We start from the raw sequence: 24,925 nt of genomic DNA on the forward strand, positions 1-24,925 counted from the left end.
CCATTCATACCTTCATAATCATCTCAAAAGTGAAGACTCCTGTAAAAACATAATCAAAATAGCGAAGAACCTGAAGAAAGAACAGCAGTAGATGTCAGTAAAAACCAACTTAATTATGGCAAACAAGTCATAACAGTGATATGGACTCTGCAAGAAAAAAAAGACAATATATTTTTAACTGGCCACTGATCAGGCTGAGAATTACAATGAGATATATACGCTTGATGGACGATTATGAAGGGGGTATAAAAAAGGATTTTCACTCACTTTGTTGCGGTCTGAGTTGGTCAGGACAGGGTCCTCTGCTGCTAAGGCTATGCTACTCGCTGCTATTACCAACAGGATGCTCATCTCAAAGTACCGCAGGTTAACGATGTAATGGCATACTTTTCTTATGCTATAAAACAAACAAAGGCCTATAAATAAGAAGGCTATCAAAAAGAGAGCTTGATATTTTGTGTGCAAAACATGTCTGACAGATTCTTCCATATATATACTGTATTTACTGTATTACAGTGCAAATTATGAATACATACTAAAACTAAAATAAAAACAAAATAAATACCACCATACAGGCACATACAAGTAGGACAATACTCTTGACCACGATTTGTAAATATATGAAAGAACACTTGAAGGCTAAACAGCACACCAAGGCACCCATAACAGCAGGAACTGCCAACTTTCAAAGCTCTAGTACAACCTCTCAGGTAGGATTACACTGCAGGAAAAATACTGTACTCTAGGCAGTGGCTGCAATACAGGAAAGGACATTGACTCTTTAATAGGATTGGAAGTACTTTGGGGCATATACCTCATGCCAACTATGTATTGAAACACCTAGTACTTAAGTGTTTATTTGTGCTGTCTTATTTCTAATAACTGTACTCCTGTTTGTGCCCATGTAAAGCATTGCATACATTTGTGGTGCTTTATAAATACAAAGTACAATACAATACTCTTTGTATTAAAAAGACATGCCAGAAACATACTGTATTTTAAACTTCCACTGTACTCCACTCATTATCTTTGTGCTTGTTGACAAGTTCATTCCTATTCTTCCTATATCTCCTCATCTTAGGGTGCAGCACCCTGGAGGGAGGACCCAGCTAATTAAGTATTATGGGTTCCCATTATTTCCAAAGGCGGTCCTGCATACAACATTCTTTGTATGCTCAGTTACATTTTGTTCTCTACCAACCCACTTAATTGTATGCTTCCCTGCACATCTGCTTCCTCACTACTTCAGTGCAGCCCAGCCCTATCATTGCAGAGAAAAGATGATCTTTACATAATTATTGGCTCCTCCTTGAGATATTCAGAGCACTCACACTGGTAAAGACAAAGATGCATATAGTGTTTTGAATAGGTGGCAGGAGATTCACATTTGACAAACAGAACCAACCCTAACTTGAATGAAGGTACAGTATTTAAATCTTCATATCTTTGCAATAAAAGCACACTATTCAAATGACCGTTTACATGGCTTGATGGTGTGACTTGACAGCTTTAGAGTAGTATTAATTTTTGCATTTTCTGTACAAAATACTGCTTTTTACAGATTACCAAGGGGCAAGATGGACTTTCTAAGCACTACTTGACTTATTTGCTAATATTTACTCTGCAGAGGTGCTTTTAGAGCTATTTATTTAAAGTTAACAAATACACTTGCATATAATATCTTAAACTAATGCTAGTGCTCAGATTATTTAATATGCTACTTTTCCCCTTCCTCTAACAAAGGTAAATAATACCTTGTCTATCTAAATAGCAGGCAGAGGTAAAGATTGAAAATAAATTGTTATGCAATTTCTTTCCACTAAAGCAGGGATCCCCAACCTTTAGAGCCAGTGAGCAACATTCAGAAGTAAAAGGAGGTGGGGAGCAACACAAGCATGAAAAATGTTCCTGGCGACCCAAATAAGGGCTGTGATTGGCCATTTAGTAGCCCCTATGTGGATTGTCAACCTATATTGAGGCTCTGTTTGGCAGTACATCTGGTTTTATGCAATTAAAAGTTGCCTCCAAGCCTGGAATTCAAAAAAAACACCTGCTTTGAGGCCATTGGGAGCCACATCCAAGGGGTTGGAGAGCAACATGTTGCTCACGAGCTACTGGTTGGGGATCACTGCACTAAAGCATGCAAAACCCAGTTTATAATTTACATGCTCAGGAAAAATCACATTAGGGTGGAATGAGAAATACTTTGAATTTCCACCTACTTTTTTTTTACCTAACCAGAGGATAATTTGGAAGGTGCTTCTACAATAATGCAAATAATGTCAGCTATGACATCACTATACTTGCCCTTCAATGCAGTAGATAAATGATTCCAAGACTGTGCATGACATTACCAGGGCTCTTTACTTAGCCTTGCTCTGGACCAGCCCTAACATACAAGACTGTCGGGGACCCTGTCCATGCTATGGTAGCTGCACTATCTACACCCCAATCTAACCATGAAATACCTATCCAGATTCTCACAGCATTAGCGAATGCTTAAACTTCTATTATGTCCTAAAATTTGCAAATTACTGCAAAAGCATTCCATATCTGACAGCATGTAAACTTTTGGATGGAAAATTAAGGTAATTATTTAAGCCTATTTAGCACATTTTAGGGCTCATCTACTACTACTATTACAAATTCAAAGTGCAAAAACACATGCAAGCCATCATGTTTTTTACCCACTAATACCCACCAGCACTGTTTTCAGAATTCCAGTGTACAGGCCCAGATTTGTGTAAAGCCACAAAGGCCCAGGGATGGCCAAGTTGAAAATCTGGGCCTGCCAGTGTAGCAGTGAACAAGCACTAAGTAGTGTGTTCTGTATAGGCTAAATAGTACACAAGTTGCTGTCCCATTTTGCTGGCACTGATGTATGTGAAAATTGTGGCAAAACGACTCAAGTCAGTTGTGTGTGTAGACACAGCAAACAAAGGGAACCCTGAAAGTGTGTTCATGCACCCTCTACGTTGTACCTTATTCAGAAAAGCAGAAGCAACCAGCATTTTGGCACAAGGTGCAAATACAGTATAGAGGCCTGTGTTTAAAAATATGTTCTTATGTGAATAGCCTTTAAATACAAGTACTTTTTGTGCATTTTGGTAGTGATGTTTGTAAGCCCTTAAGGGTCTTACAAAATTGCAGCCAAAGTGGTATTCATAAATGCTAACTTTTATGGTTATTCATATGGTAAAGTTTTCTACTTTCAAAATTAGTTTTACCCCCATCTATGAGTATTTCATTTCATATTGGTGTCTCTCAAGCTGCTTAACTGAATGCAAGTCTTGGTTGCCTTTGTTGGATTTCCAAATGCTAAGAACTAGTGACAAAAAGTGTTCATGCCCTGTTTTTCCTTGAACAGTATGTGTATAGATAGACAATAATTATAATTTAAGGAGAACACGTCTTAATTAGATACTATACTGAAAAGACAGGTAAACAACAACTCTTACAAGATTCAGACATACAGACGTACGGATTGGTGGAGCTAAAGATGAGCATTGAACTGTATGGTACAATGGCTTTGGGGGACTCCAACAATTTCTCTTTTCTTTTTATAGTTCTTTCTTCTCCATCCTCAGTATCCTCCTCTATTTTGTCTTGCTGTGAAGATCCAAAGTTGACTTCGCCATCCCTTCCTTCATTCGCTGTAAAAAGTCATATGCCAGAGGGTTAAAAAGTTGCAATTTTCATTGAGAGACTTAGTTAGGGTAATTTGGCATTTAATTGAGAAACATTTTGATAAAGCAGTGTTCCTTTAGATATTGTAGAACTGCAATTCCATTCTTTCCTCCATACTTAAAGCAGCTGGAGCATTCTAGTAATTGCAGTTAAACAAATGCTGAAGGGCCGCAATTTTGACCTCCCTAGGGGATGTTTCCATAAATGTAGGGTGGAACTCAACAAAAAACAGAGATATACAGAGAGTGAGACGAGTCCTCACTCTGTACCACGGTGCAGTCGGCAGGCACTCCAGTATCTGGTAACGTAATGACTGTGCTCTCTGTGACTCGCTCAGTGCTGCTGGACACATCTGGCAAACTGCAGCTGGTTGGATTAGGGCTTTCCTGGCTTTGAATGCTGCCCAGCAGAGCCTGCTCACTGTAATCCAAATCAGGAGGGCTAATGTCCTTCTCTTGGCTGTTCACATCCTGCAGGGGAGTATTGCTCAAGGCAATACCCTCATAACCCAAAATCTTGTTATTTCTTCCAAGCCAAAACAATGGTAGGACATGTAAAAAAGAAATGTAATATTGAGAAAAGAAATGAACGTGGTGAGGTGGTATAAAACTAGAAAGAGCTTTTAAGTTTAAAAGTATGAAAAGTAAAAAAAGCTAGGCATTTATACGTCAATATGAGAGAGTCTGGTTTGCTACTCCATGTTAGTGGTTCTTCATAAAGAACCACTAACATAACTCAAGACAGGTTAACAGGGTGATAGAATGCAAATATTGAAACCCAGATTCTGTCAGCTAATAGTCACATTTTGTCAACGTATCAAAATCTGAGAAATATTCTATTTTTTTCTCACTTGTTGCTAGCGGTGAGAAATCTCAAGTGTATTTTGTCTCTCTATTTATCTATTAGCTGTCACATATTTACTTTCACATCAGTTTTATTGGGCTTGAAGGTCTTGATAGGCTTCTATTGATTGAATTTACTAATCCAATTTGAACATTTTCTAGTAAATCCACAAAATAAATGATGGCATTGTCATTGCTGAGCTCTGAAAACATTTAGGCAAAAAAATACTAGAAAATGTGATAAATCACAGAAAAATCTTTATATGTGGGTGAAAGAAAAGATTGAGCTAATGGAGTCTTCTCAAACTATGATAAATCTGCTTCTCTTTCTGGAGATTGGCGTACCTATGTAGCTAAGCAGGTTGAGAGGTAACAATTTATTAAATGAAAACAATAAAATAAATAAACAAATCAAAGTATTTAATACATAATTAAATAAAGAGTATTTACTTGAAATCAGTTAATTTCATAAGAGTATTGCCAATGGCCCTCAAGATTTTGTCAAAATACAACCTGAAGAATACTTTTCTGTCAGAGACTGATACAAAATCTAAAATCAGCAATGATTTGGTAATGTTACAAACATTTTCAACCCATACTAAAGTGTTTAAATAAATTCTAAATGATTATAGGTATTATAAGTCATTGCTCAATAGAAATTAAAGAGAACCTTGTAATGTTACTTACCGGTCTTCACAATTTCTTGAGGATATGCATATCTTAAGAGGCTCGTCATCCATCCCTTTGACTTCTTTGGGTTCTCCATTGCTCTTCCCTTCTGGAATTGTTCTTCCATCTTCTGCAGTCACTTTGTCAAGACCACCTTCTCTGCTTGCTGAGGTGCTGTTTGAGTTGCTACACTGCTCACGACCTTCAGTTCTAACTCTTTTATGACGGCTGCGTCTCTGACTTTGCCTGCGGCGTATAGCTTCCTCCGGTGTTGTTCCATTTGGCTCAGTATTTCCATGCCTGGATTTCTGCCGCCAATGTTCCCTGAGATTTCTATGAGAAGGGCTCCCTTCTCCTTCTGGTGGTCCTTCCACTGGACTTATAACCAGTTTTACATCTTGATTCCCTTCTCCTTTTTCTGTCTTTTGTTCATCTGCTTCCTTGTTCTTGCGATAGATACTGGAGTGTGGATTCAGAGCAGTCAGTTCTTCACTTTGAATAGCTTCTGGACTAGACATTTTTATGTGCCTCCTTAGCTGACTTGTGCGCTGTTCCCATATAGACATTGTGTGCCGTCTTCTGTGCTCCTTACTAGAAAAACACAGATGAAACAAATAATGAATGCACTTAACTATTTTTACTTCTGTCAGTTTATTGAATTGCTGTGTTTGTGCATTATGGTATATGTCAATTAAGATTACACCACCAATGCTGCCCATATCTAATTTTCTCATTTGGGTAAAATCCTCTCTTAAACTGATATCTCAGAGTAATCTGTGGATGTGTAAGGATTGAGGAGAGTTTTGGGGCAGATAAGTAACATTTAATAAGCTATAGGAGAGATTTAAGTTAAATTACTACTTTTCCACCTACATCAGCCTTGTGACAACAGGTAAAAGTCTTTTATTCTAATCTTTAAAAGGCTTCAGTAGGATTTTCTCGGACTGGGCTAACAGAAAAACACCAGACACGATGGGGCATATTTATTAACATTGAGACAAACATCAAAGGTAATGAGATGTTTGTTTTTTAACTTGTAAGTGATTGTTTAAATCTAATTGAGAATTGGTTGCTATGGGCAAAATCACTGGTGATGTTTGTCTCCAATGTTAATAAAAATGTGTAAAAATGCTGAAAAAAATGTAAGCCAATTTATTACAGTAGGCAAAATTACAAAGTAAAGACAGAATTCTAGAAAATTCCTACTAAAATCTAAAAACAGTATGAGTGACACTTGCCCTCATGCACAAACATACACAAATAAATTCCAGAAAATGTCCGTGTGTATCCCACATAACACATCCAGTACTGGAAAGGAATCAATACATGACTGTTCCATGCCTATGAGTGATTCAGTGATAAGAATGCTTAGTATTCTCAATAAAATATGTTGACACAGGTATGGGACCTGTTATCCAGAATGCTAAGGACCTGGGGTTTTCTGAATAACGGATCTTTGCATAATTTGGATAGAAAATCATGTAAACATTAAATAACCCCAATTGTTTTTTCTTCCAATATGGATTAATTGCATCTTAGTTTGGATCAAGTACAAGATACAGTTCTATTATTACAGTCAAAAAGGAAATCATTTTCAAAAAAAAAAATTTGGATTATTTTGATAAAATGGAGTCTATGGGACATGGCCTTTATGTAATTTGGAGCTTTCTGGATAACAGGTTTCAGGATAAAGGATCCCATACCTGTATTGCTAAGTGCCCACATAAATTGCTACTATTCATTTTACTACTTCCAGTTTGACGAGATGGAATGTTTAATGAAACTTTCATCAATTAGCCAAACCGGTTGCGTCACCTACAGTTTAGAGTTTAACCTTAAAAAATAGTTTCATTACCACTCATTTGCCAGTTAAAACTAACTAATGCCAGACCTGCTTAAAAAATAGCAATTGGGTGGAATGCTTTGTCAGTTAATAGATTTATTCTCAAAACTCACTCAGTACATGATGCGTTAGGTGCAGACATGGGGCTGACCTCCTTGGCTTTTTGCAATGCATGCTTCTGATTAAAAGCTTCCTCTTCTTCTTGCTCATCCTAGGTAGGACAAATCCAACATTAAAGAGATACGGATGCCAGAAATCAAACCTTTTTTTTAGATCTATCATAACATTGTCTTTGCATGCTATTTATAATTTTGACATAAAAGTATTTGGCTGATGCTTCGCATTACCTATCCATCCCACATGTTCCTCTATGAGGGGGCTGCCATATTTGTGCAGCAGGACAAGTTGAGACAAGTTGAGAAGGGGCAGTCAGGTTGGCAAAACAGTCAGGTTTAGGAACTTCAAATTATAATTACTTACAAAAGCAGAACTATCAGCAAAAACAATCAACATGACTAGTGATGGGCGAATTTATTTGCCAGGCGCGAATTCGCAGCAAATTTTGCGTAAAAAAAAAAAAGGATGCCGGCATCCGTTTTTTGGATGCAGGTGCATTTTCACAGGAAATGTGCCCCAGCGTCCAAAAAAATGGATGCCGGTGCCAAAAAGGAGACGCCGGCGGCGTTTTGCAAATTTTTCGCTGTTTTGCAAATTTTGCAGGAAATTCAAGAATTTTTCGGCGAAGCGAAACAGCGCAAATTCGACCATCACTAAACATGACCTATAGGTAACTTTTAATGTACATTCATATTTTAAAGAGTTGTTTTTTAGTGTCAGAATCAATTTAATCAAACACGCACATCACTCATTATAAGGCATTTCATTTTTACTTTGAAACCTCTGATTTGGAGCAAATGTTATTTTTAAATTTTAGGTTATTTTAACAAATTAATACATTTTTACTCCGGCATGCAACTATATCTCTGATGTAACCGAATTTCTATTTTTAAAGAAAGTCATCCGAGTACATGCTCAGCATACTGTAACTGCTCAATATTCAAACTGTCAAACAAATCTTACCATCACTGCATAAATTCCATTTGCCCAGAGCAGAAAGTTAGTCTAAAAAGACCTCATTACCCAGTCAATTATTTCTTTTCCTAAGAACAGTCTGCCATAGCAAACAATTCTACTTCAAAATAGAGCTAGTTAAAGGGGAGATCAGAAGAGAAAACAGTCAGGCTGCACTGCATACCCACCTTAGTTAACTCCTGTGCATTAGCCAGGTTGTCCACGGCAATGGCAAGAAATACATTTAGCAGTGTGTCTGATAGAGTTAAGAAAAAAATGTGTTCATAAACCAGAGATGGTGTCTAGAGAGGGAACATGGGGGTAAATTGAAAGATTTAGGAACATAGTATTGCCACATAACTAAAAGGATAAGTGTGAGTGAGTGTAATTGCTGTACCGAGGGAGGAAAGACATAAATATACGTCTTGCTGTAAAAAATGTTAATGGATATTTTTGTGGTAGCAGGCTTACCAACAAATGTATATTACGAAATTGCCAATATTGCTACACTTTTCACAATTCTCTGCAGATTAGTGGCACATGGTTAATATAGCGCTGATTATAATTATTATGCAAAAATCAAGTTATATTATTTTGAAAATATAAACGAATACTTCAGTGGAAAAAACTTTAAATAATCGGATACAATTGCCAAAGAGGGTAAGGATAATGAAGTATATGGAAGACCACATTCCGGATCGAACACCACCCTGGGAGCGAATGCCATTGTACATCACTTCATTCCAATCCTCTCCTGTCAGAATCTGAAATGAAGAGAAAAAGGGATACAAATCAAACCTAGAGGCACAAATGTCAAATTTGCAGTGTAAGCTGTGTTTGTGTTTGATGGCTCTATCCAGGAACACAAATATCTTTGTAAACACTTAATTTTAAATGCGTTAAGGAAAACTATACCCCCAAAATGAATACTTAAGCAACAGTTTATATCAAATTAGGTGGCATATTAAACAATCTTACCTAACTAGAATATATATTTAAATGAATATTGCCCTTACATCTCTCACCATTTTGTAATGGTCTCTGTGCTACCTCAGAGATCACCTGACCAAAAATACTGCAGCTCTAACTTTACAGGAAGAAGTATGGAAGCAAAATAACTTTGTTTGTTAATTGGCTCATGTGACCTAACATGTATGGTTTGCTTGTGTTGTTTGTGTGCACTGTGAATCATAGAATCCCAGGGGGTGGCCCTCATTTTTTTTAAAATGCCAATTTTCTATTTATGATTGCCCAATGGTACTTACTACTAAAAAGTATATTATTATGAAAATTGTTTATTTACATGAAGCAGGGTTTTTGCATATGAGCTGTTTTATGTAATATATTTTTATAGAGACCTACATTGTTCGGGTATAGTTTTCCTTTAAATTTACTATATAATAGTGTAAAGGCAATGTGTTCTGCAAATGCAGAATTAAAGAAGAATTAAAGATTATAGGTATGGAATATATTATCCAATGTGTTTGGGAGATGTTGTTATTTGGATCTCCATTTTTGCAAATCAGACAAGAATAAAGAATTGTTATTGAAACGATGTATCATGAGCCATTGCCAGCTTTAATAGTATTTCTGGCTAATGGACCAATATTTGTAGTCTGGGATTTTCAAGTAAAATTGATTCAGTAACATGTACAAAAAATATATATGTATATATATATGTAGTGTGTGCCTTTGTTCCTATTTTTGTACGTATTAACTGAAGCTTTTATCTGCAGCAGGGCTAACATTGAGCGCCTCACACCAAATAAATTACCATTTTGAATATATCGAAGCGGAAAAAATCTTATACCAAAAATATACACTACCTGGAATACAGTCATGACGGCTGCAGGGAACGTATCAAAGTTTGCAGAAGGAGTGCCATCGTTAAAATTGAATCTGCAAGTAGGGAAAAAACAAGTTTTCTTTGATGATGGAGAAAATATCTAAAAAGTCAGAAAACGAAATCACACAAAAAATACTGTACATTAAAACAAATGCCATATACACAATTACCTAAATAACAGTATAAAAACAATTATTTTTAGGTGAACTCCTGTAAGAGGAAGATTATTTTACATAAATATTAAATATATATTAAATTAATGAAACTAAAAATATTTTGGCATGCACTATATATTGTAGTTTCTTATTAATCTGAATGCCATCTCAACTAATTAATTAAACATGTTTGCATAGCGCCAGTCTAATTTTTAGACTTTTACTTTCCTGTTGTAGCAAATCAGGATCATGTAATATGCAACATGAACTTTGAGCAATAATAAAATTAGAGATAAATTTAGAGCAATACTATTCAAAATGAACAGCACATTACATTGTTTAACATTATTATTTTTTATATATAAACAATGCAATTTATTTTGTTTTCATACCGAGATTGTATATATACATATATATATACTGTATATATTAGTTGTATTGTAAATCAAGCTTGACGTTTACCTGCCACCATATAGCTGCATTCCCAGGAGGGCAAAAACAACTATGAAAAGGAAAAGAAGGAAGAGCAGGCTGATGATGGACTTCATAGAATTCATCAAGGACACTACCAGGTTCCTTAGTGAGGCCCAGTATCTGCGAAACAGATAGTATAATGACTAGAAAATAGAAAGGGTAGGCCACAGAACAGTATTATGGGATACTTGGGCACGGTACATGTGAACTACAGAACTATCTCTTGGAATATATAGTTACATAAAGATTACCCCAGATTAGTGGTGGCATTTCAAAGGATGATACTTACTTTGTTATTTTAAAAACTCTCAAAAGTCGGAGAGCTCTTAGGACACTGATTCCAAAGGAAGTCCCTGGTCTAAAGAAGGCCCAAAGTACTTCAAATATACTACCTACTGTGACCTGTGGGAAGAATAATATATACCATGAACACCTCGTACATAGGAAGAAAATAGAAAGAAGAATCTCATAGGGGAAATCAGCGCCATTGAGGCTGTGTCTGTGAAGGTGCAGAGAGACTTGTTAAAAATATATTTCATGAACATACTTATATTAATATATATGTGATGGATCAGCACACTCTTTAAAGGAGAACTAAAGCCAAATTAAAGAAGTAGCTATAAATGTTGTACATTATGTTTTGAGCTTCTGTACCAGCCCAAGGCAACCACAGCCCTTTAGCAGTAAAGATCTGTGTCTCCAAATATGCCCCAGTAGCTCCTCATCTTCTTTTCTGCTGATTCACTGCACATGCTCTGTATTGCTGTCACTTGCTGAGCTTAGGGACCCACTCACAATATACAGTGTACACAGAATATAAATGTCACAATATAAGGCTGATTAGTAATTAATACAGATAATTACTACATGGTAGATTAGAAACCAGTCCAACTAGCATTAGAATTTAATAACAGCCCTGTAGCATCAGTTTATATTACAGGCCAACCTCATTTTCTGCTTGATAATTTGTGACAACCCCTAAACTTAGCTTCTCAACAGCTGCTTAGAGCCCACTGAGCATGTGAGTGTCGCAGACACTTTCCAAGATGGTGACCCCCCTATGACAAGTTTGAAGTCCTGGATCATTGCTGCTATTGACAAGCTGAAACTTTAGGCTGGTGCAATAAGGTCATTATATAAAATATGGCATTTTTAGCCATATCCATTTTTAGGCTTTAGTTCTCCTTTAAATTGTGAATGTGTGCACTTTTATTGTGATAGCATCTTATCCAACATTTCGGTCCAACTTGGGGACCTTTTTCAAGGATATTGTGCAGTTTCTGTGTTACAACTTAAATACCCCACCCACCAGTGAATTTTGGCACAAACATGATGTCATCAGTCTATATACAGTCCATTAATTCCAGCAAAAACTTTTTTCTCCATTCGAGTAACTAGAGTCCTTTCATTTTTGCACCACTAGGTATCAGTGTTGCGTCCATTATAAGTGATCTTTGTAAGGTAAATGTGTAACAATTTCCAAAAAAAAGGATACTTTGCTTTCATATTAAAACAATAAAGACATTTATTTTTTATTTATTCTTTATTGTTTCAATATGAAAGCAACGTATCTTTTTTTTTGAAATTGTTACATATTTACCTTGTGAAGAACACAAAGATCACTTATACATTCACAATTTAAAGAGTGCTGATCCTTCTTCTATCTTATATTTTGATAGTGTGTGTGTCTGTGTGTGTATATTCAGTATTATAATTATTCATGTTAGAAAAAAATATAATATTCTCACCCCACAATCAAAGCAGTTGAAGGAGGAGTGAAAGTAAAGACGTGGGCCCATTCCATACATTTTAAAAGCCATCTCCACCAAAAATAACCCAAGAAACAAATATTCTGCATAGTCTGTAAGAAACATAAAAAACAATTTTTCAGTTTCACATCTTCAGCTCCTCCACTAGCTCATCATCAAGCCAACAGGAATAAAAAGTCAGAACTTACAAAGAATATTTGTGAGCCACAGGGTCTGGTTGTGGTGGACAATAGCCACACAGAAAGTATTAAGTGCTACCACTCCCAGGACCATCCAGTAGAAAACTTGGGATTTGATCATGTGACGAACAGAGATTCGCAATAGTCGTTCTTTGTGCCGAAAATATGATGCCCCATCCATTTTGGCACTCTTGATGCTTGCTCTAGCAAGGGGGGTGCCTGTTGAACCAGTAACAGGACAGGTTAAAACACTTAACATATTTGTTTTGGCTGGGATATTTTGGTAGGGCTCTATCTATTTTAAATTATCACTTATGAGTTAGTTAATTTCAATGCTGCTCTTACCAACAGAGGATATGTCAACGCAATGGTCTTCTTTAGAGTCCCGGTTCATGGCTTCTGTTCTACTTCTTTTAATTGTTGCTCGTCTAAGAACTTAAATATGTAAGAAGCAATGTTAAACTCACCACCATGCAATTCAAATTACAATTAAATGGATGTGCAAAACTGTAACATTGGCGTTAATGTTACCTGCTAAAGCAGAGTTCCCAGAATTTTTATTTTCTTCTGCCAACATGACCTCCTCTGGATGCAAAAAAAACAGGAAAGTCATAAATGACAAAATGAGTATAACATAATATGTGAAGTATGTGTGTGTATATATATATATATATATATATATATATATACACAAATCCCAAAGGTGCACACCATTGACACCGGAACAACCCGGGTGCCTGCAAAAAAAAAAAGTATACAATAGTATAAGAGAAGTTGTGGCACACACAGAATTTATATATCAAGAATCAAAATTTATTGGACTCAATAAATTTTGATTCTTGATATAGAAATCCTGTAAGTGTCGCAACCTCTTTTATACTATATATTAAGGATGCACTGAATCCACTATTTGGGATTCGGCTAAAACCCTGAATCCTTCATGAAGGATTAGACCGAATACCAAACAAATCTGAATCCTAATTTGCATATGCAAATGTAAATACAATATGGCAGTGGTCCTTTTTGTACAGTAGGCCAATGGAATAATGTATACAACTGCAACGTGCCTTTAAGCTTTATTTGACTTTACAGATGCAGTTAATTGTGTTATTCTAATAGCTTGCATAGTTTAAAGAGATACTGCCAACAGAAAATAACCTTGTTTTATATCTATCATAACATTGTCTTTGAATGCTATTTATAATTTTGCCATAAAAGTATTCCCCTGATGCTTTTACATTACCATTCTTAGCCCCATGTTCCTCTATGAGGGGGCTGCCATATTTGTACAGCAGTAGTCCATTAGCATTAGAAACTCTAACTGACAGGTTAAGAAGGGACAGTCAGGTTGACAAAACAATCAGGTTTACGAACTTTAAGTAACAATTACTTACAAAAGCAGGAGTATCAGTATCCATGAAAAATGATCAACATGACCTATAAGCAACTTTTAATGTAGATTAATATTTTTAAAAATATTATTTTTTATGTCAGTATCACTTTAATGCTGTTAGACAGATGAAAGCAAAGGTGCAATTGGTCACTATTTGATTTTGCCATTGTTAATATATAATTTCCCAAACTCCTGAATAGTAGAAGCCTTCCATGCCATGCTTTATCACTCACCTGCTTTATCTATCCATGCTCGATACCCATTCAGCTCCCTCTCAATCTGCTGATGCCTGCGCAACTTCATGAAAGCCCGACGGTTTTCCACTCTCTCTCTCTCTTTGGCAAATTCACTGAAATCAGCCAAAGGCAAAAACATGGGGAAAGTAAAAAAACCAACAGAGGGATCGTTACAAGGAAAGAAAATAAACTGCAAAACCAACTTCACCCATAAAATATCAATTTGTATTTGTAACAATTTGCTGTATGCTGTGTATAATACACAACAGCATTGGCGTACATAGAAAATTTTTCAGGGTGGGGCAAGTAGCTAAAAGCATCACAGAAAGAGAGAACTACTGGTCAGCTAAAATTTTAAATAGCCTGAGGGTGAAAATATGGTGCAGATTAAATAATATAAGAGTCATAACTCTGAGCCAATGTGGCCATCTTTATCCAGTCTAGTGATGGGCGAATTTGCGCCGCTTCGCTTCGCCGAAAAATTCGCGAATTTCGGGCGGAATTCGCGAAACGGCGAAAAATTTGCGAAACGGCGCAGACGTCTCGTTTTTGATGCCGGCGCCCGTTTTTCGACGCCGGCGCCCGTTTTTGGCGCCGGCGTCCGTTTTTTCGAAAAAAAAATTTGACGCCGGCGAATTTTTTGCCGCGAATTTTCGCGGGCGTTTCGCGAATTTATTAGCTACCGCGAATTCGCGCCTGGCGAATAAATTCGCCCATCACTATTATCCACTTTACAAGCAACTCATGCCTTGGGCACACACATATTAGCAGGTGAATCAATGCATCAGATGCAATGGTCAATAACCTGGACACACATGTGAAAGAAAAAACCTGCATTATTCAGAGAAGACATTCATTTGATCCTTTACACACTAGTGGTGCAGGTACAGGCAGAGGGTGATGTTTTGGTTTTGGAAGGTTAATTACAGCTATAAACTCAATTATCAGGTCCAAACACACAAATGCAGAATCAGATATACTAAGTAAAACACACACATTCACTGACAATAAAATGTATTGCTATTACCTTATTCCAAGCCTGCTGCTGCCTGCAGAAACTTATCTTCCCATTAGTGCTGTGCGAGTTGGGCTTTTCCCGACCCGCACCTGCCCACAAAACAACCCTCCCACCCGCGCCCGCCCGAGCCGACTTCCGGGTCTCTTTTATAGACCCGTGGCGACCCACCCCGCCAATGACGTCACAAAAGTGACGGGGTGAGAGGCGTGCATCTATAAAAACTCAACCTGGAAGTTCGAAGCTAGCATTTGGAACGTCTGCCCATACCCACAGGTATCGGGCCGGCCCACATATCACTACTTCCCCTCAGTCTAAGTCCCGATACAGCTGCACAGGGATTGGCTAGGATGCAGAGTGAATCCTTCTATCCAATCGTGTACAGCTGAGCCACAGTGATTGGCTATACTGCTGGGTCAATCCCTCTAGCCTACCCAATCAGTGTTCAGTTGTACCAGGACTAAAGCTGGCCATAGATGTTGAGATTTTTAAAAGAACAGATCCTGATCATGAGACCACGATCTTCTCAGAATGATCGTATGATCGTACGAATTTACCATCAACTAAAAAGACCAATTTGCCAGGAAAACAAAGGGGAGCTGCCGCTTGGCCCTGCAAACATAGATAGATTGCACTGGGACCGACAAAGATTTTTTGACCTGGCCGATCAATTTCCTGACAGATGTCGGCCGAAAAATCGTAAGATGTACGATCGTTCGAATACCACTAACCGCACAATAATTTTAAAGGATTGGTCGGGCATCCCTAAAACCGGTCGTTCGGCAAGAAGAATCGTCGCGTCTATGGGGAGATTTAGACACCGAGATTGTATCTACAGGCAGTGGCTTGAACCAGCTTCAGTTCAGGTCAGAGTCTCCAGGGGGGGGGCTCCAAGGGGGGGGGGGGCAAGTGCCCTCCCTTGCCCCTATTTGTGGACACCCATGCACAACAGCAAGCATATTTTCAGAAGCTGATTGGGCAAAACAACAAATTTGCAGCCTTGCAGAGCATTTGTTTATAGAGATGGGGTCAGAAGAATGCAAATAATTTAAAAGCTATAAAAAATGAAGACCAATGGATTTTTGCTTAGAATTAGAGAATTTACAACTAAAAGTTCACTTAAAGGTGAGCAATCCACTGTTCTAATGAAGTACAACATACATTTTATGGCAGTTCAAATTCATCTTTCTTTATATTTCATACCTTTTACCCTTTAGTTGATTTAGTAAAGTTGGGTGTATATACTTTCTTTATATTTGACCTCTTTGCTGGAAAAATGTATTTCTTGATAAGAATGTGACCTGACTACTTACCTACCTGCCAAACACTATGGTTTAGTCAAATTATCTTGACTGCGCTTGTACTCAGACTTTGTCTAGAACAACCAATCAGTCTATTGTTTTCAGTTCTGAAGCAAAGTGAGGCTTTAATAGAAGCAATCAGGATTTAGAAATTTGTGATAAAGAGAATATATAATTTTAATCATGAGGTATGAATGAGACAACTACACCCGCTATTTAAGTCTTTGCTAGAAGCAAAGGAAAGAGAACAAAATAAACGACCATGTAGCACAAAAATTGGCAAGCCTATAAACACTGGAAATAAGAGGTACCATGTTCTGTCATTTTCACACATTGCAGTTGTTTCATTTGATCATCTTTCTTTGAATATGTTTCATGTATGTTTCTATATAGTGAGGTCACATGTGGCCCATAAAGGCTTGGAGCAGTGGTTTTCAGACTTTCTTTGGTTTAAGCAACCCTTGGAGATTCAACTTTTGGTTACTCCTCCCTACAACTTATAACTGGGTTATTGACAATATTGGTGAATTTAAGGAGGTGAAATAAGGATTTATTTTGACAGACACCAGGACAAGTCTGAATTTCAAATGGAAGGAGTGTAAGGAGGTGAATAATGAATTTTTCATGTGTAAATAGTTTGGGAAATAATAGAGTTCAGCCAGCAGGTGGCAACAAACCATAAGGTAGGTCTTAAGGGGAATTCCTCTGCAGTAGTCTATATAAGGAAGTGCAGGAGCAGGGCACCACTGCTTCAGCCTAGTAACATCAAGCAGGCAGGACTGGACTGTTGTGGCCAGATCAGATGGGAAGTTATTTTCTATAGGACAGTAGTTAGTGGGGGGGTATGAGCACACTCTAAGGGGCAAATTTATTATGCTCTTTAAAAAAGGTGGGATAATAAACCACACATCGCCAGGCTTCTCCACGTAAAAAATGGCCTTAAATGTTTACTTTTTTTTATATCCACGGAAGCAATTTAAAATAACGGTGGCATGACGTTCATATGGCATGAAATTACTCACACCATGCAATATTTTACACAGCTTTTTACAACATTTTCGGAGAGTATAATTTTTCACAGCATAATAAATAGGCCCCTAGGAGTGAGAGCTAGAGAGGCTAGTTAGAAAAGGCAGCCTGAGGAGTGAGTTTAGGGTTAGAGCTCCTAGCAGATTCAGTTTTCAGGTGTAGGATAGTGGGACCCTACGGGAGCTGGAGTGAGACAGCCCAGGAAGAAGCTTGGGCACGGTATGCTGGACACTGCAGAAAAACCAGGAGGAAATGGTTAATTAGGAAAGGAGGCCCCTGAACAGACATGGGTCCTGGATGCTTTGTGAGAGGAACACTGTGTGAGTTTGAGAGAATTGTTTATTGTGTAATGACCATCCTTGATTCAGAAACCAGTGTCCCGGTCAGTAACCTGCCCCTGCAAGAAGCTAATTTCAATAAAAGTCTGCCCTGGTTCATCGCACGTTGTGTATCTTGCAACAAAGGCATTTACTTATGACTGTAAGGGGTGTCTATCAGCCAACTTTACATATATTTATTTACCACAAATATCAATCTTACTGACCTTCAAGCTGAGATCTCAAGTATAACTAAAAACAAACAAACTTCCTGAATCTTACCATGGCTTTCATGCTAAGCACCCCCCCCCCCCGCAAGGGAGACCAGACCCAGAGTTTGGGAACCATTGTCTTAAACTCCAAAACAGGTACAGGCTTTACAGGTATGAACAATAATGGGGATTACAAGTGTGAACAATGCAGGGCTGTTACAGCCTGAATCTGAGGTGTAAACAATACAGGGGCCAATTAATCTCAATTCTGATACCTTTTGAAGTTTACACAAAGGTTTAAACATGTTTTAGCTATTCCACACGGGGAGATAGCGACGCGTTTGCGGCGACAAAGCGCCGCGACAGTCGCCGCGACCGGCGCAGGCGACAGTTTTGTATGGGCGCCTATGTAAAAACGCCTGTGCTAACCACACGAGGCGATGCGCTTTTCAACAGTCGCCTGAAAATGCCTCGCCAGGCTTTTTCAGGCGACTGTTGAAAGGCGCATCGCCTCGTGTGGTTAGCACAGGCGTTTTTACATAGGCGCCCATACAAAACTGTCGCCTGCGCCGGTCGCGGCGACTGTCGCGGCGCTTTGTCGCCGCGACCGCAAACGCGTCGCTATCTCCCCGTGTGGAATAGCCCTTAGAGGAAAAGCTGGGCCATGCAAAGACCACTTCCCATTCAAAGACCTTTCTTTTTGAACTGGTTGGTAAGGGATAGAGATCGGTTAAAGTACAAATTTCCGCACATCAAAATGCAGATATGCAGAGGAGAATGGGGATGATTACACTAACATAATAATAATCCTGCTTATTTATTATTAGGGCTAGGGCATATGTCTTATTATTTGAACAGCTTATACTCGGTCCAATGGAAGTTCAGCCAACTGCACACAAACTGCAGTGACAAGAAGTGACTGCCTACAGACTAATGAGAAAACATATTACTCTTAGTCATCATAATCGTTATTAACATGAACAATTTACTAATCTCTCTGAAGGCTCTGACATTGCAAACTCTCACTATTTACTTGCATACTGGATACATAGCTCAGCTCATCTCTCTATCCTTTATTAGTTAGATCTGTGATGCTTTTGTATTCTGCAAAGTCCAGTATGGACTCATAATCTACTATATTATAATCTATCATATCTGCAGGGTTATAAGCAACTAGTAGTTGGGCGAATCAAACCTTTTCACTTTGCCGAAAATTTGAGAAACTGCAAAGATGTGCCAAAATGCATTAAAGTCTATGGGAAACAAAATTTGTGGCAAATATTTACCGCATGACAATTTTTTTCACTTGGTAACTTGGTAAAAAAATCTGCTCATCACTAGGGTCACCTATGCCTCAGCACACACTAAAACACCTGCCATGGAGGCATTTTATATGTAATAATGTTAATAGAGATTAAAATCCTTGCAATTTATTGCAACTGCTCTTTTATTTGCAAGTAAAGACCTACTTATTGGCTTGTGTAAAGGAACAAGGATTCTGTCACTTCCTTCCTACGATTGAATTCTCTTGAAATCACTATAGAAAATCTGTGTATTGATTTAAAAAACAAGATGTAGCAGTATAGTATGGTTTAAACGGGAAACATAAATAGATTCAAGCACTGCAAATACCTCAGTTCAACACAGAATGGTCAAAAAATCTGAAATTTTACAGTGTATTATAAAACAAATCCCTGCACTTCCAGCAACTGCAGCCTGTCATCTCTTCGTACTGCTATGCCACATTCTGAGCAAATGCCTATAAGGGCTTAAGTACTTGACTTGGTTCCCCTCTGCAGATATTAAGGGGTGAGATGTTGTTGGTGTCATGTTAAGCACAATATCTACCTATGCATCAGTACCATCTCCCCCCGACCCAAAACTCACAGTGCTGCACAAACGCCAAGCTGTTTACACATTCTGGAGGTTTTGCTGTTGCCATGGAAACCCAGTCCAATGTATCCTACTGGGATGAGCAACTTTGAGCTGCAAGTGTTAATGTGTATGACACTACCGCAACTAAACAGGCACAATTAACCAAAGCCAAAGAATTAGCCAAAGAATAAATGGACCTTAGATGTTCTAAACATGAACTATTACACATATACTATTTCTTGTAAAAAAAATAAAATAAAAAAAGACTCATATCAATATATACTATTCTTGTAATTTGTACAGAGACTCATTTGATTCAGGCACAAAATACCGAAAATGTTTTTAGAAATGTGAGCATACTGAAATGCATAATCTATACAGTTTATGATAGCAGGGTCATTTAAAGGATAGATCCCTACAGGGGGCTGGTTTGCAGGGCAATACATCCTGGTTAATATATCTTGAAAACACCTGCAATAGGAGCTAGTGCCAAAGGCCCAGGAAACAAACAAAGAAAGTATAGTGTGATATTGTTTGGTATATAACACCTCTTGTGCTCAGTGGGAATTAATAAATGCACCAAATATGTGTTGACCCCATCCACCAGCAACCACACCTTAGGGGATAAAGGTTTTGCTTCCCATATCTATATCTATATATACAGTATATATATATATATATATATATATATATATATATATATATATATATATATATATATATATATATATATATATATATATATATATATACACAGTACTTTTTAGGTGGGTACTCACAAACCTTATCTTTCATTACTTGCACATAGGAATATTATCCTGCAACACAGCTCGCCTTCTGGTATAGGCCTCTGAGGAAGTCGCAGAAGAAACGCTTAAGGCCAGTGACATCACGGAAGAGCGCCACATGGACGAGCATGAGGAAGGAGACGCTGTAAGGTGGAGCTGCATTGAATCAGACTGTGTGCTCCATACCAAAAGACTCTATAGTAATGCACTAAAGGGCAGCTCCAATGGGACGTGGCATAGCTATGCTTTGAACGATATGTGAGTGTATTTTAATATTTGGTTTTAAAAATAATAAAAGGCATTTTACACTATTGCTACTGTATATCACCCTACTGCCTATACCAGGAGGTGAGCTGTGTTGCAGGATGAGTCCTATGTGCAAATTGTGAAACATAACATTTGCGAATATGCACCTAAAAAGTATATATAAGACCTTTATCCCCTAAGGTCACGTTGCAGGTGGAGGGGGGGGGCAACACATATGTGCTTCATTTATTAATTCCTACTGAACACAACAAGAGGTGTTATACACCAAACAATATCACACTATATTTTCTTTGTCTGTTTCCTGGGCCTTTGGCCCTAACTCCTATTTCAGGTGTTGTGACTCAGGCTTGAAGGGTCTGTTTATGTTGACAGATGCCATACCATAAACTCCTATTAAAATGCCTGTAACTGTTTTTGGCCTCAAATGCAACATATAAGTAACACATATTATTCATGCAGCACTCTTATATCACTCTCATCTTTCATAGAATGGTATGGAATAGAAATCCGAAGCAGCTTTACAGGGATTAAAGGAGAAGGAAAGGCTTCGAACACTTGGGGGTGTCAAATGTTAGGCATCCCCAAGTGATTGTATTTACTTACCTGAAAACCTGGGTCGGTGCTCCTATCAGCAAAAAACTGCACCGGCCCAGGGTTATACCAGTGAGCACCACGGAGCGATCCTCTTCTGTCTTCCTCTTTCCTTCTTGCTGCTACTTAACTAAAAAGTTGGCTATTTCGTTAAACTGCGTATGCGTTTGCCCCAGGAAATTTGAAGAAAAAAGACACTGGAAGAGGATCGCTCCGTGGTGCTGCTCACTGGTATAACCTGTGGCCGGTGCAGTTTTCTGCTGATTGGAGCACCGGCCTGGGGTTTCAGGTAAGTCAATACAATCACTTGGGGGTGCCTAACATTCAGCACCTCCAGGTATCAGAAGCCTTTCCTTCTCCTTTAAAGGAATTGTTCAGTGTAAAAATAAAAACTGGGTAAATAGATAGGCTGTGCAAAATAAAAAATGTTTCTAACATTTTGCACAGCCTATCTATTTATCCAGTTTTTATTTTGACACTGAACTATTCCTTTAAGCCCAACATTTAGCAACTTTGGACCCTGCCTTCTCTGCTCCATAGTATATTATTTCCATGCCATGTGGGAACAGGGGCAAATACTGGCACAAATTTGTATCAAATCATAGAAAGAGAAGCTATGAATGCCCATGGCTTAGCAACTATTTATAATGATTATAGGGCAAGGTGCAGGGTGCAGTAGTATTTCTGCATATTTTTGCCTACTTGTGAGCAGACATTAACGGCTTCCGTTTGTGCTCGGCGTTCCACACAAAGTATTTTTTGTGCTGACTGTATGAGATTGCTGAAAACACATCCAAATTATGCCTATATTGATGTGTAGACGAGGCCCAGCAGTGCCCAACTTAAAAGCTGCTTTATTTGCAAAATAACAGTTTGACAAATGAAAAATGTATAGTTTTCCAGTGACACCTTCCTCACTCATCCCTTCCCCTGGAAATACTAAAATCTTTCTATGGCTACCCACATCCTTCTTTTTATATGTTTTAAACATTTTTCTTGGCTGCCAAATTAATTTTGACTTCCAAGCTGAAAGTGTATCCCTTAGAGCACCAGCAGTGCTGCAACTTCTCCTCCACAATTGCACTTGTGGGACTCACTCAGGAATCCGACAGATTGCAGAGAGGAGACAGGTGTGTTAATCTAGGCCCAAAGGGTTTAATAACCCTTTCATTTCATCCAAATAAAAAATGTTAAATATTAGGGCTCTGCGCCTTATACAGATATACAGGAGAGCTTGCATTCTTGTCCAAAAAACTGAAGGTCCCATTTTGAACAATGCCTATTAAACACAACAGGGGTTTACTTCCAGTATTACTGGGTGCTATATTACAGAATTTGGAGAGCTTGTTCCTAATAAGAATTTTTTATTGGCTGCTGAATCTAGTTCAAACACTTCTCTGGCATAATGCAATCCCCCTGTGATGCACTGGAGACATTAAATCCACCAGGTTTGCTATTTTTAATCAGATTTATCTTTGGATGATACATCTGTAGCTAGAGTGTAGTGACCCCTGATACACACTAGAAGAATGTTACAATCTCGCTGCAAAATGTTCCACGTGTATTAAGCTGCAGGTTGGCTTCCCATGACAACATGGATTTGAATCATTTGCAGTTTACTTGGAGCTACCTCTCCTGGTAACAGGTCAAGAATTAATAGACTATTATGTATTCTCTTTCTTATGGTTTTGTGAACTTGTTGTCTATAACAGCTATTTAGAGATGTAGCGAGAGTTATCAAAAAGTGATACAGTATCTCAGGCTGTCCCAAACAGTTTCTACCCAGTCATCTGCTAAGCTGCTCTCTGGAATTTAATAGTAATAAATCTGTTCCCTAGTGACAGTTTCTATAAACCAATTTTAATACAATATTATATTGTGTGTTACTTAAATGTACTGTGTAGTTGGAATTAATGCTTCCATTTACCTTTCTTATGAACCCCACTTTGCTACTTAATTTTTTGTTGGCCTCACTAAGTAGCAACTGTAATAAAATAAAGTAGCAATAGGTCTTTTAAATGAAGGACTCGGCGATTTTTAGGACCAAGATCAACCAATTACATAATGTTTTCCTTCTTGTCTATGGATAATTGCTCAAGTGTTATTTTAGTCGAGTAATACAGCGAGTATAGTACAGTAAGTTTGTCTTACCCGGACAGCACTCCAAGGACAAGATTAAGGACAAAGAAGGATCCGATGATAATGAGGGGAATGAAATACAGCCAGTTCCATGTGGCTCCTAAGGCATCATTGGTCTAAATAAGATCAGAGAGATAAACATGAGTACATAATATGCAGGAATAAAAACATTACATTAGCACATACCCAAACAGCACAGATGCATGTTTTTTTTATCTGTCATATCAGAAGCATTTGTCGAGACCATGAGGTTTAGGTATGTTTTACTGAGGCAGCTTTCACCCTAAGTGATTCTAGGTGATTATTTCATTCACCCAGGCATCTATGTGCCTTTTCCTGGGTCCAAGTTGAAAAAGGGTTAGCATGCATGTGCTCAGTACTCTTCCTGGATCCCACCTTGCAGGGAGGTGGGTACAGGAGTGGGTCTGGACAGTATCAGGCACTAAATTAAGGAAAGTTTATTTAGTGGTAGAAGTTTGTGTATTATTCACTCTAGGAGCAATAATTAGAGGCAGGTATTTAGTGAGCAGCTTTCTGGCTCCAACAAGGAGAGTAGTTGGGGTTGGTGGTCAAGCCTCCAGACAGGGACACGAGTGGTTGAGTTCAGGAGCAGGGAAAGTGCCAAGGAGCAAGATACCCCATGGGATCCCTAGTGCTGGGGAACATCAACTAGACATGTTGTGCTACCCCCTGTGAGGGACCTACTGGTATTCTGTGATTGTACTCAAAGATCTATACTGCCTGACTGCTGTGAGAGTTGTACACCAGGAGACTCAGGATTCACCGGACTGTAAGGTGTTTAAAGGAACCCAAGGGCATTAGGGAAAACACAGTCAGCAAGTAAAACTACAACCTCACACTTGTCAGGCCCACCCACAGGTGTGCGACACATTCTATTAGTAACTGCTTTTCGTGGTCATGCACCAGTCATAGCAGCCCACAGTGAGATTTTCCATGAGCAGTGAAATAAGATAAGGAACCAGACAGCCACAATGCTAAAACTACTTTCTTAGAGAATATGTATGTAAGTATGTATTAGATTCTTAATATTCCCATTCCAAAAGCACCCTCCTAAACCTAGCTGTTTTACAATCATATGCAAACTGTATAACAGTTTAGTCCCTCAGATAAGCCTATCCCTGTGGGTCCCTCTGTTATCCCTATTGTTATACTCCTGCACTGTACATGTTACTACATTCTTGCAATTAAGGTTTTCTAAGCTATACC

The 24,925-nt window shown here is 38.2% G+C and overlaps 1 protein-coding gene across 2 annotated transcripts in view; it reads right to left on the reverse strand.

Annotated features, from left to right (window-relative positions):
• Positions 1-24,925, reverse strand: part of LOC108715639 (voltage-dependent R-type calcium channel subunit alpha-1E) — a 278,548-nt gene that overhangs the window by 35,106 nt on the left and 218,517 nt on the right. For both annotated transcript variants that reach the window (XM_041561513.1, XM_041561512.1), the window contains exons 8-24: positions 23,711-23,814; positions 14,162-14,277; positions 13,067-13,120; positions 12,881-12,970; positions 12,545-12,754; positions 12,336-12,448; positions 10,877-10,989; positions 10,576-10,707; positions 9,939-10,011; positions 8,759-8,876; positions 8,301-8,368; positions 7,155-7,252; positions 5,217-5,789; positions 3,950-4,212; positions 3,482-3,653; positions 268-397; positions 11-70 (exon numbers count right to left, since the gene is read on the reverse strand). In XM_041561513.1, the coding sequence (XP_041417447.1) occupies positions 11-70; positions 268-397; positions 3,482-3,653; positions 3,950-4,212; positions 5,217-5,789; positions 7,155-7,252; positions 8,301-8,368; positions 8,759-8,876; positions 9,939-10,011; positions 10,576-10,707; positions 10,877-10,989; positions 12,336-12,448; positions 12,545-12,754; positions 12,881-12,970; positions 13,067-13,120; positions 14,162-14,277; positions 23,711-23,814 (2,487 nt within the window). The remainder of the gene's footprint in view (positions 1-10; positions 71-267; positions 398-3,481; positions 3,654-3,949; positions 4,213-5,216; positions 5,790-7,154; positions 7,253-8,300; positions 8,369-8,758; positions 8,877-9,938; positions 10,012-10,575; positions 10,708-10,876; positions 10,990-12,335; positions 12,449-12,544; positions 12,755-12,880; positions 12,971-13,066; positions 13,121-14,161; positions 14,278-23,710; positions 23,815-24,925) is intronic.

Source organism: Xenopus laevis, chromosome 4S (assembly GCF_017654675.1).
Source record: "Xenopus laevis strain J_2021 chromosome 4S, Xenopus_laevis_v10.1, whole genome shotgun sequence".
In the NCBI taxonomy this organism is placed as follows: domain Eukaryota; kingdom Metazoa; phylum Chordata; class Amphibia; order Anura; family Pipidae; genus Xenopus; species Xenopus laevis.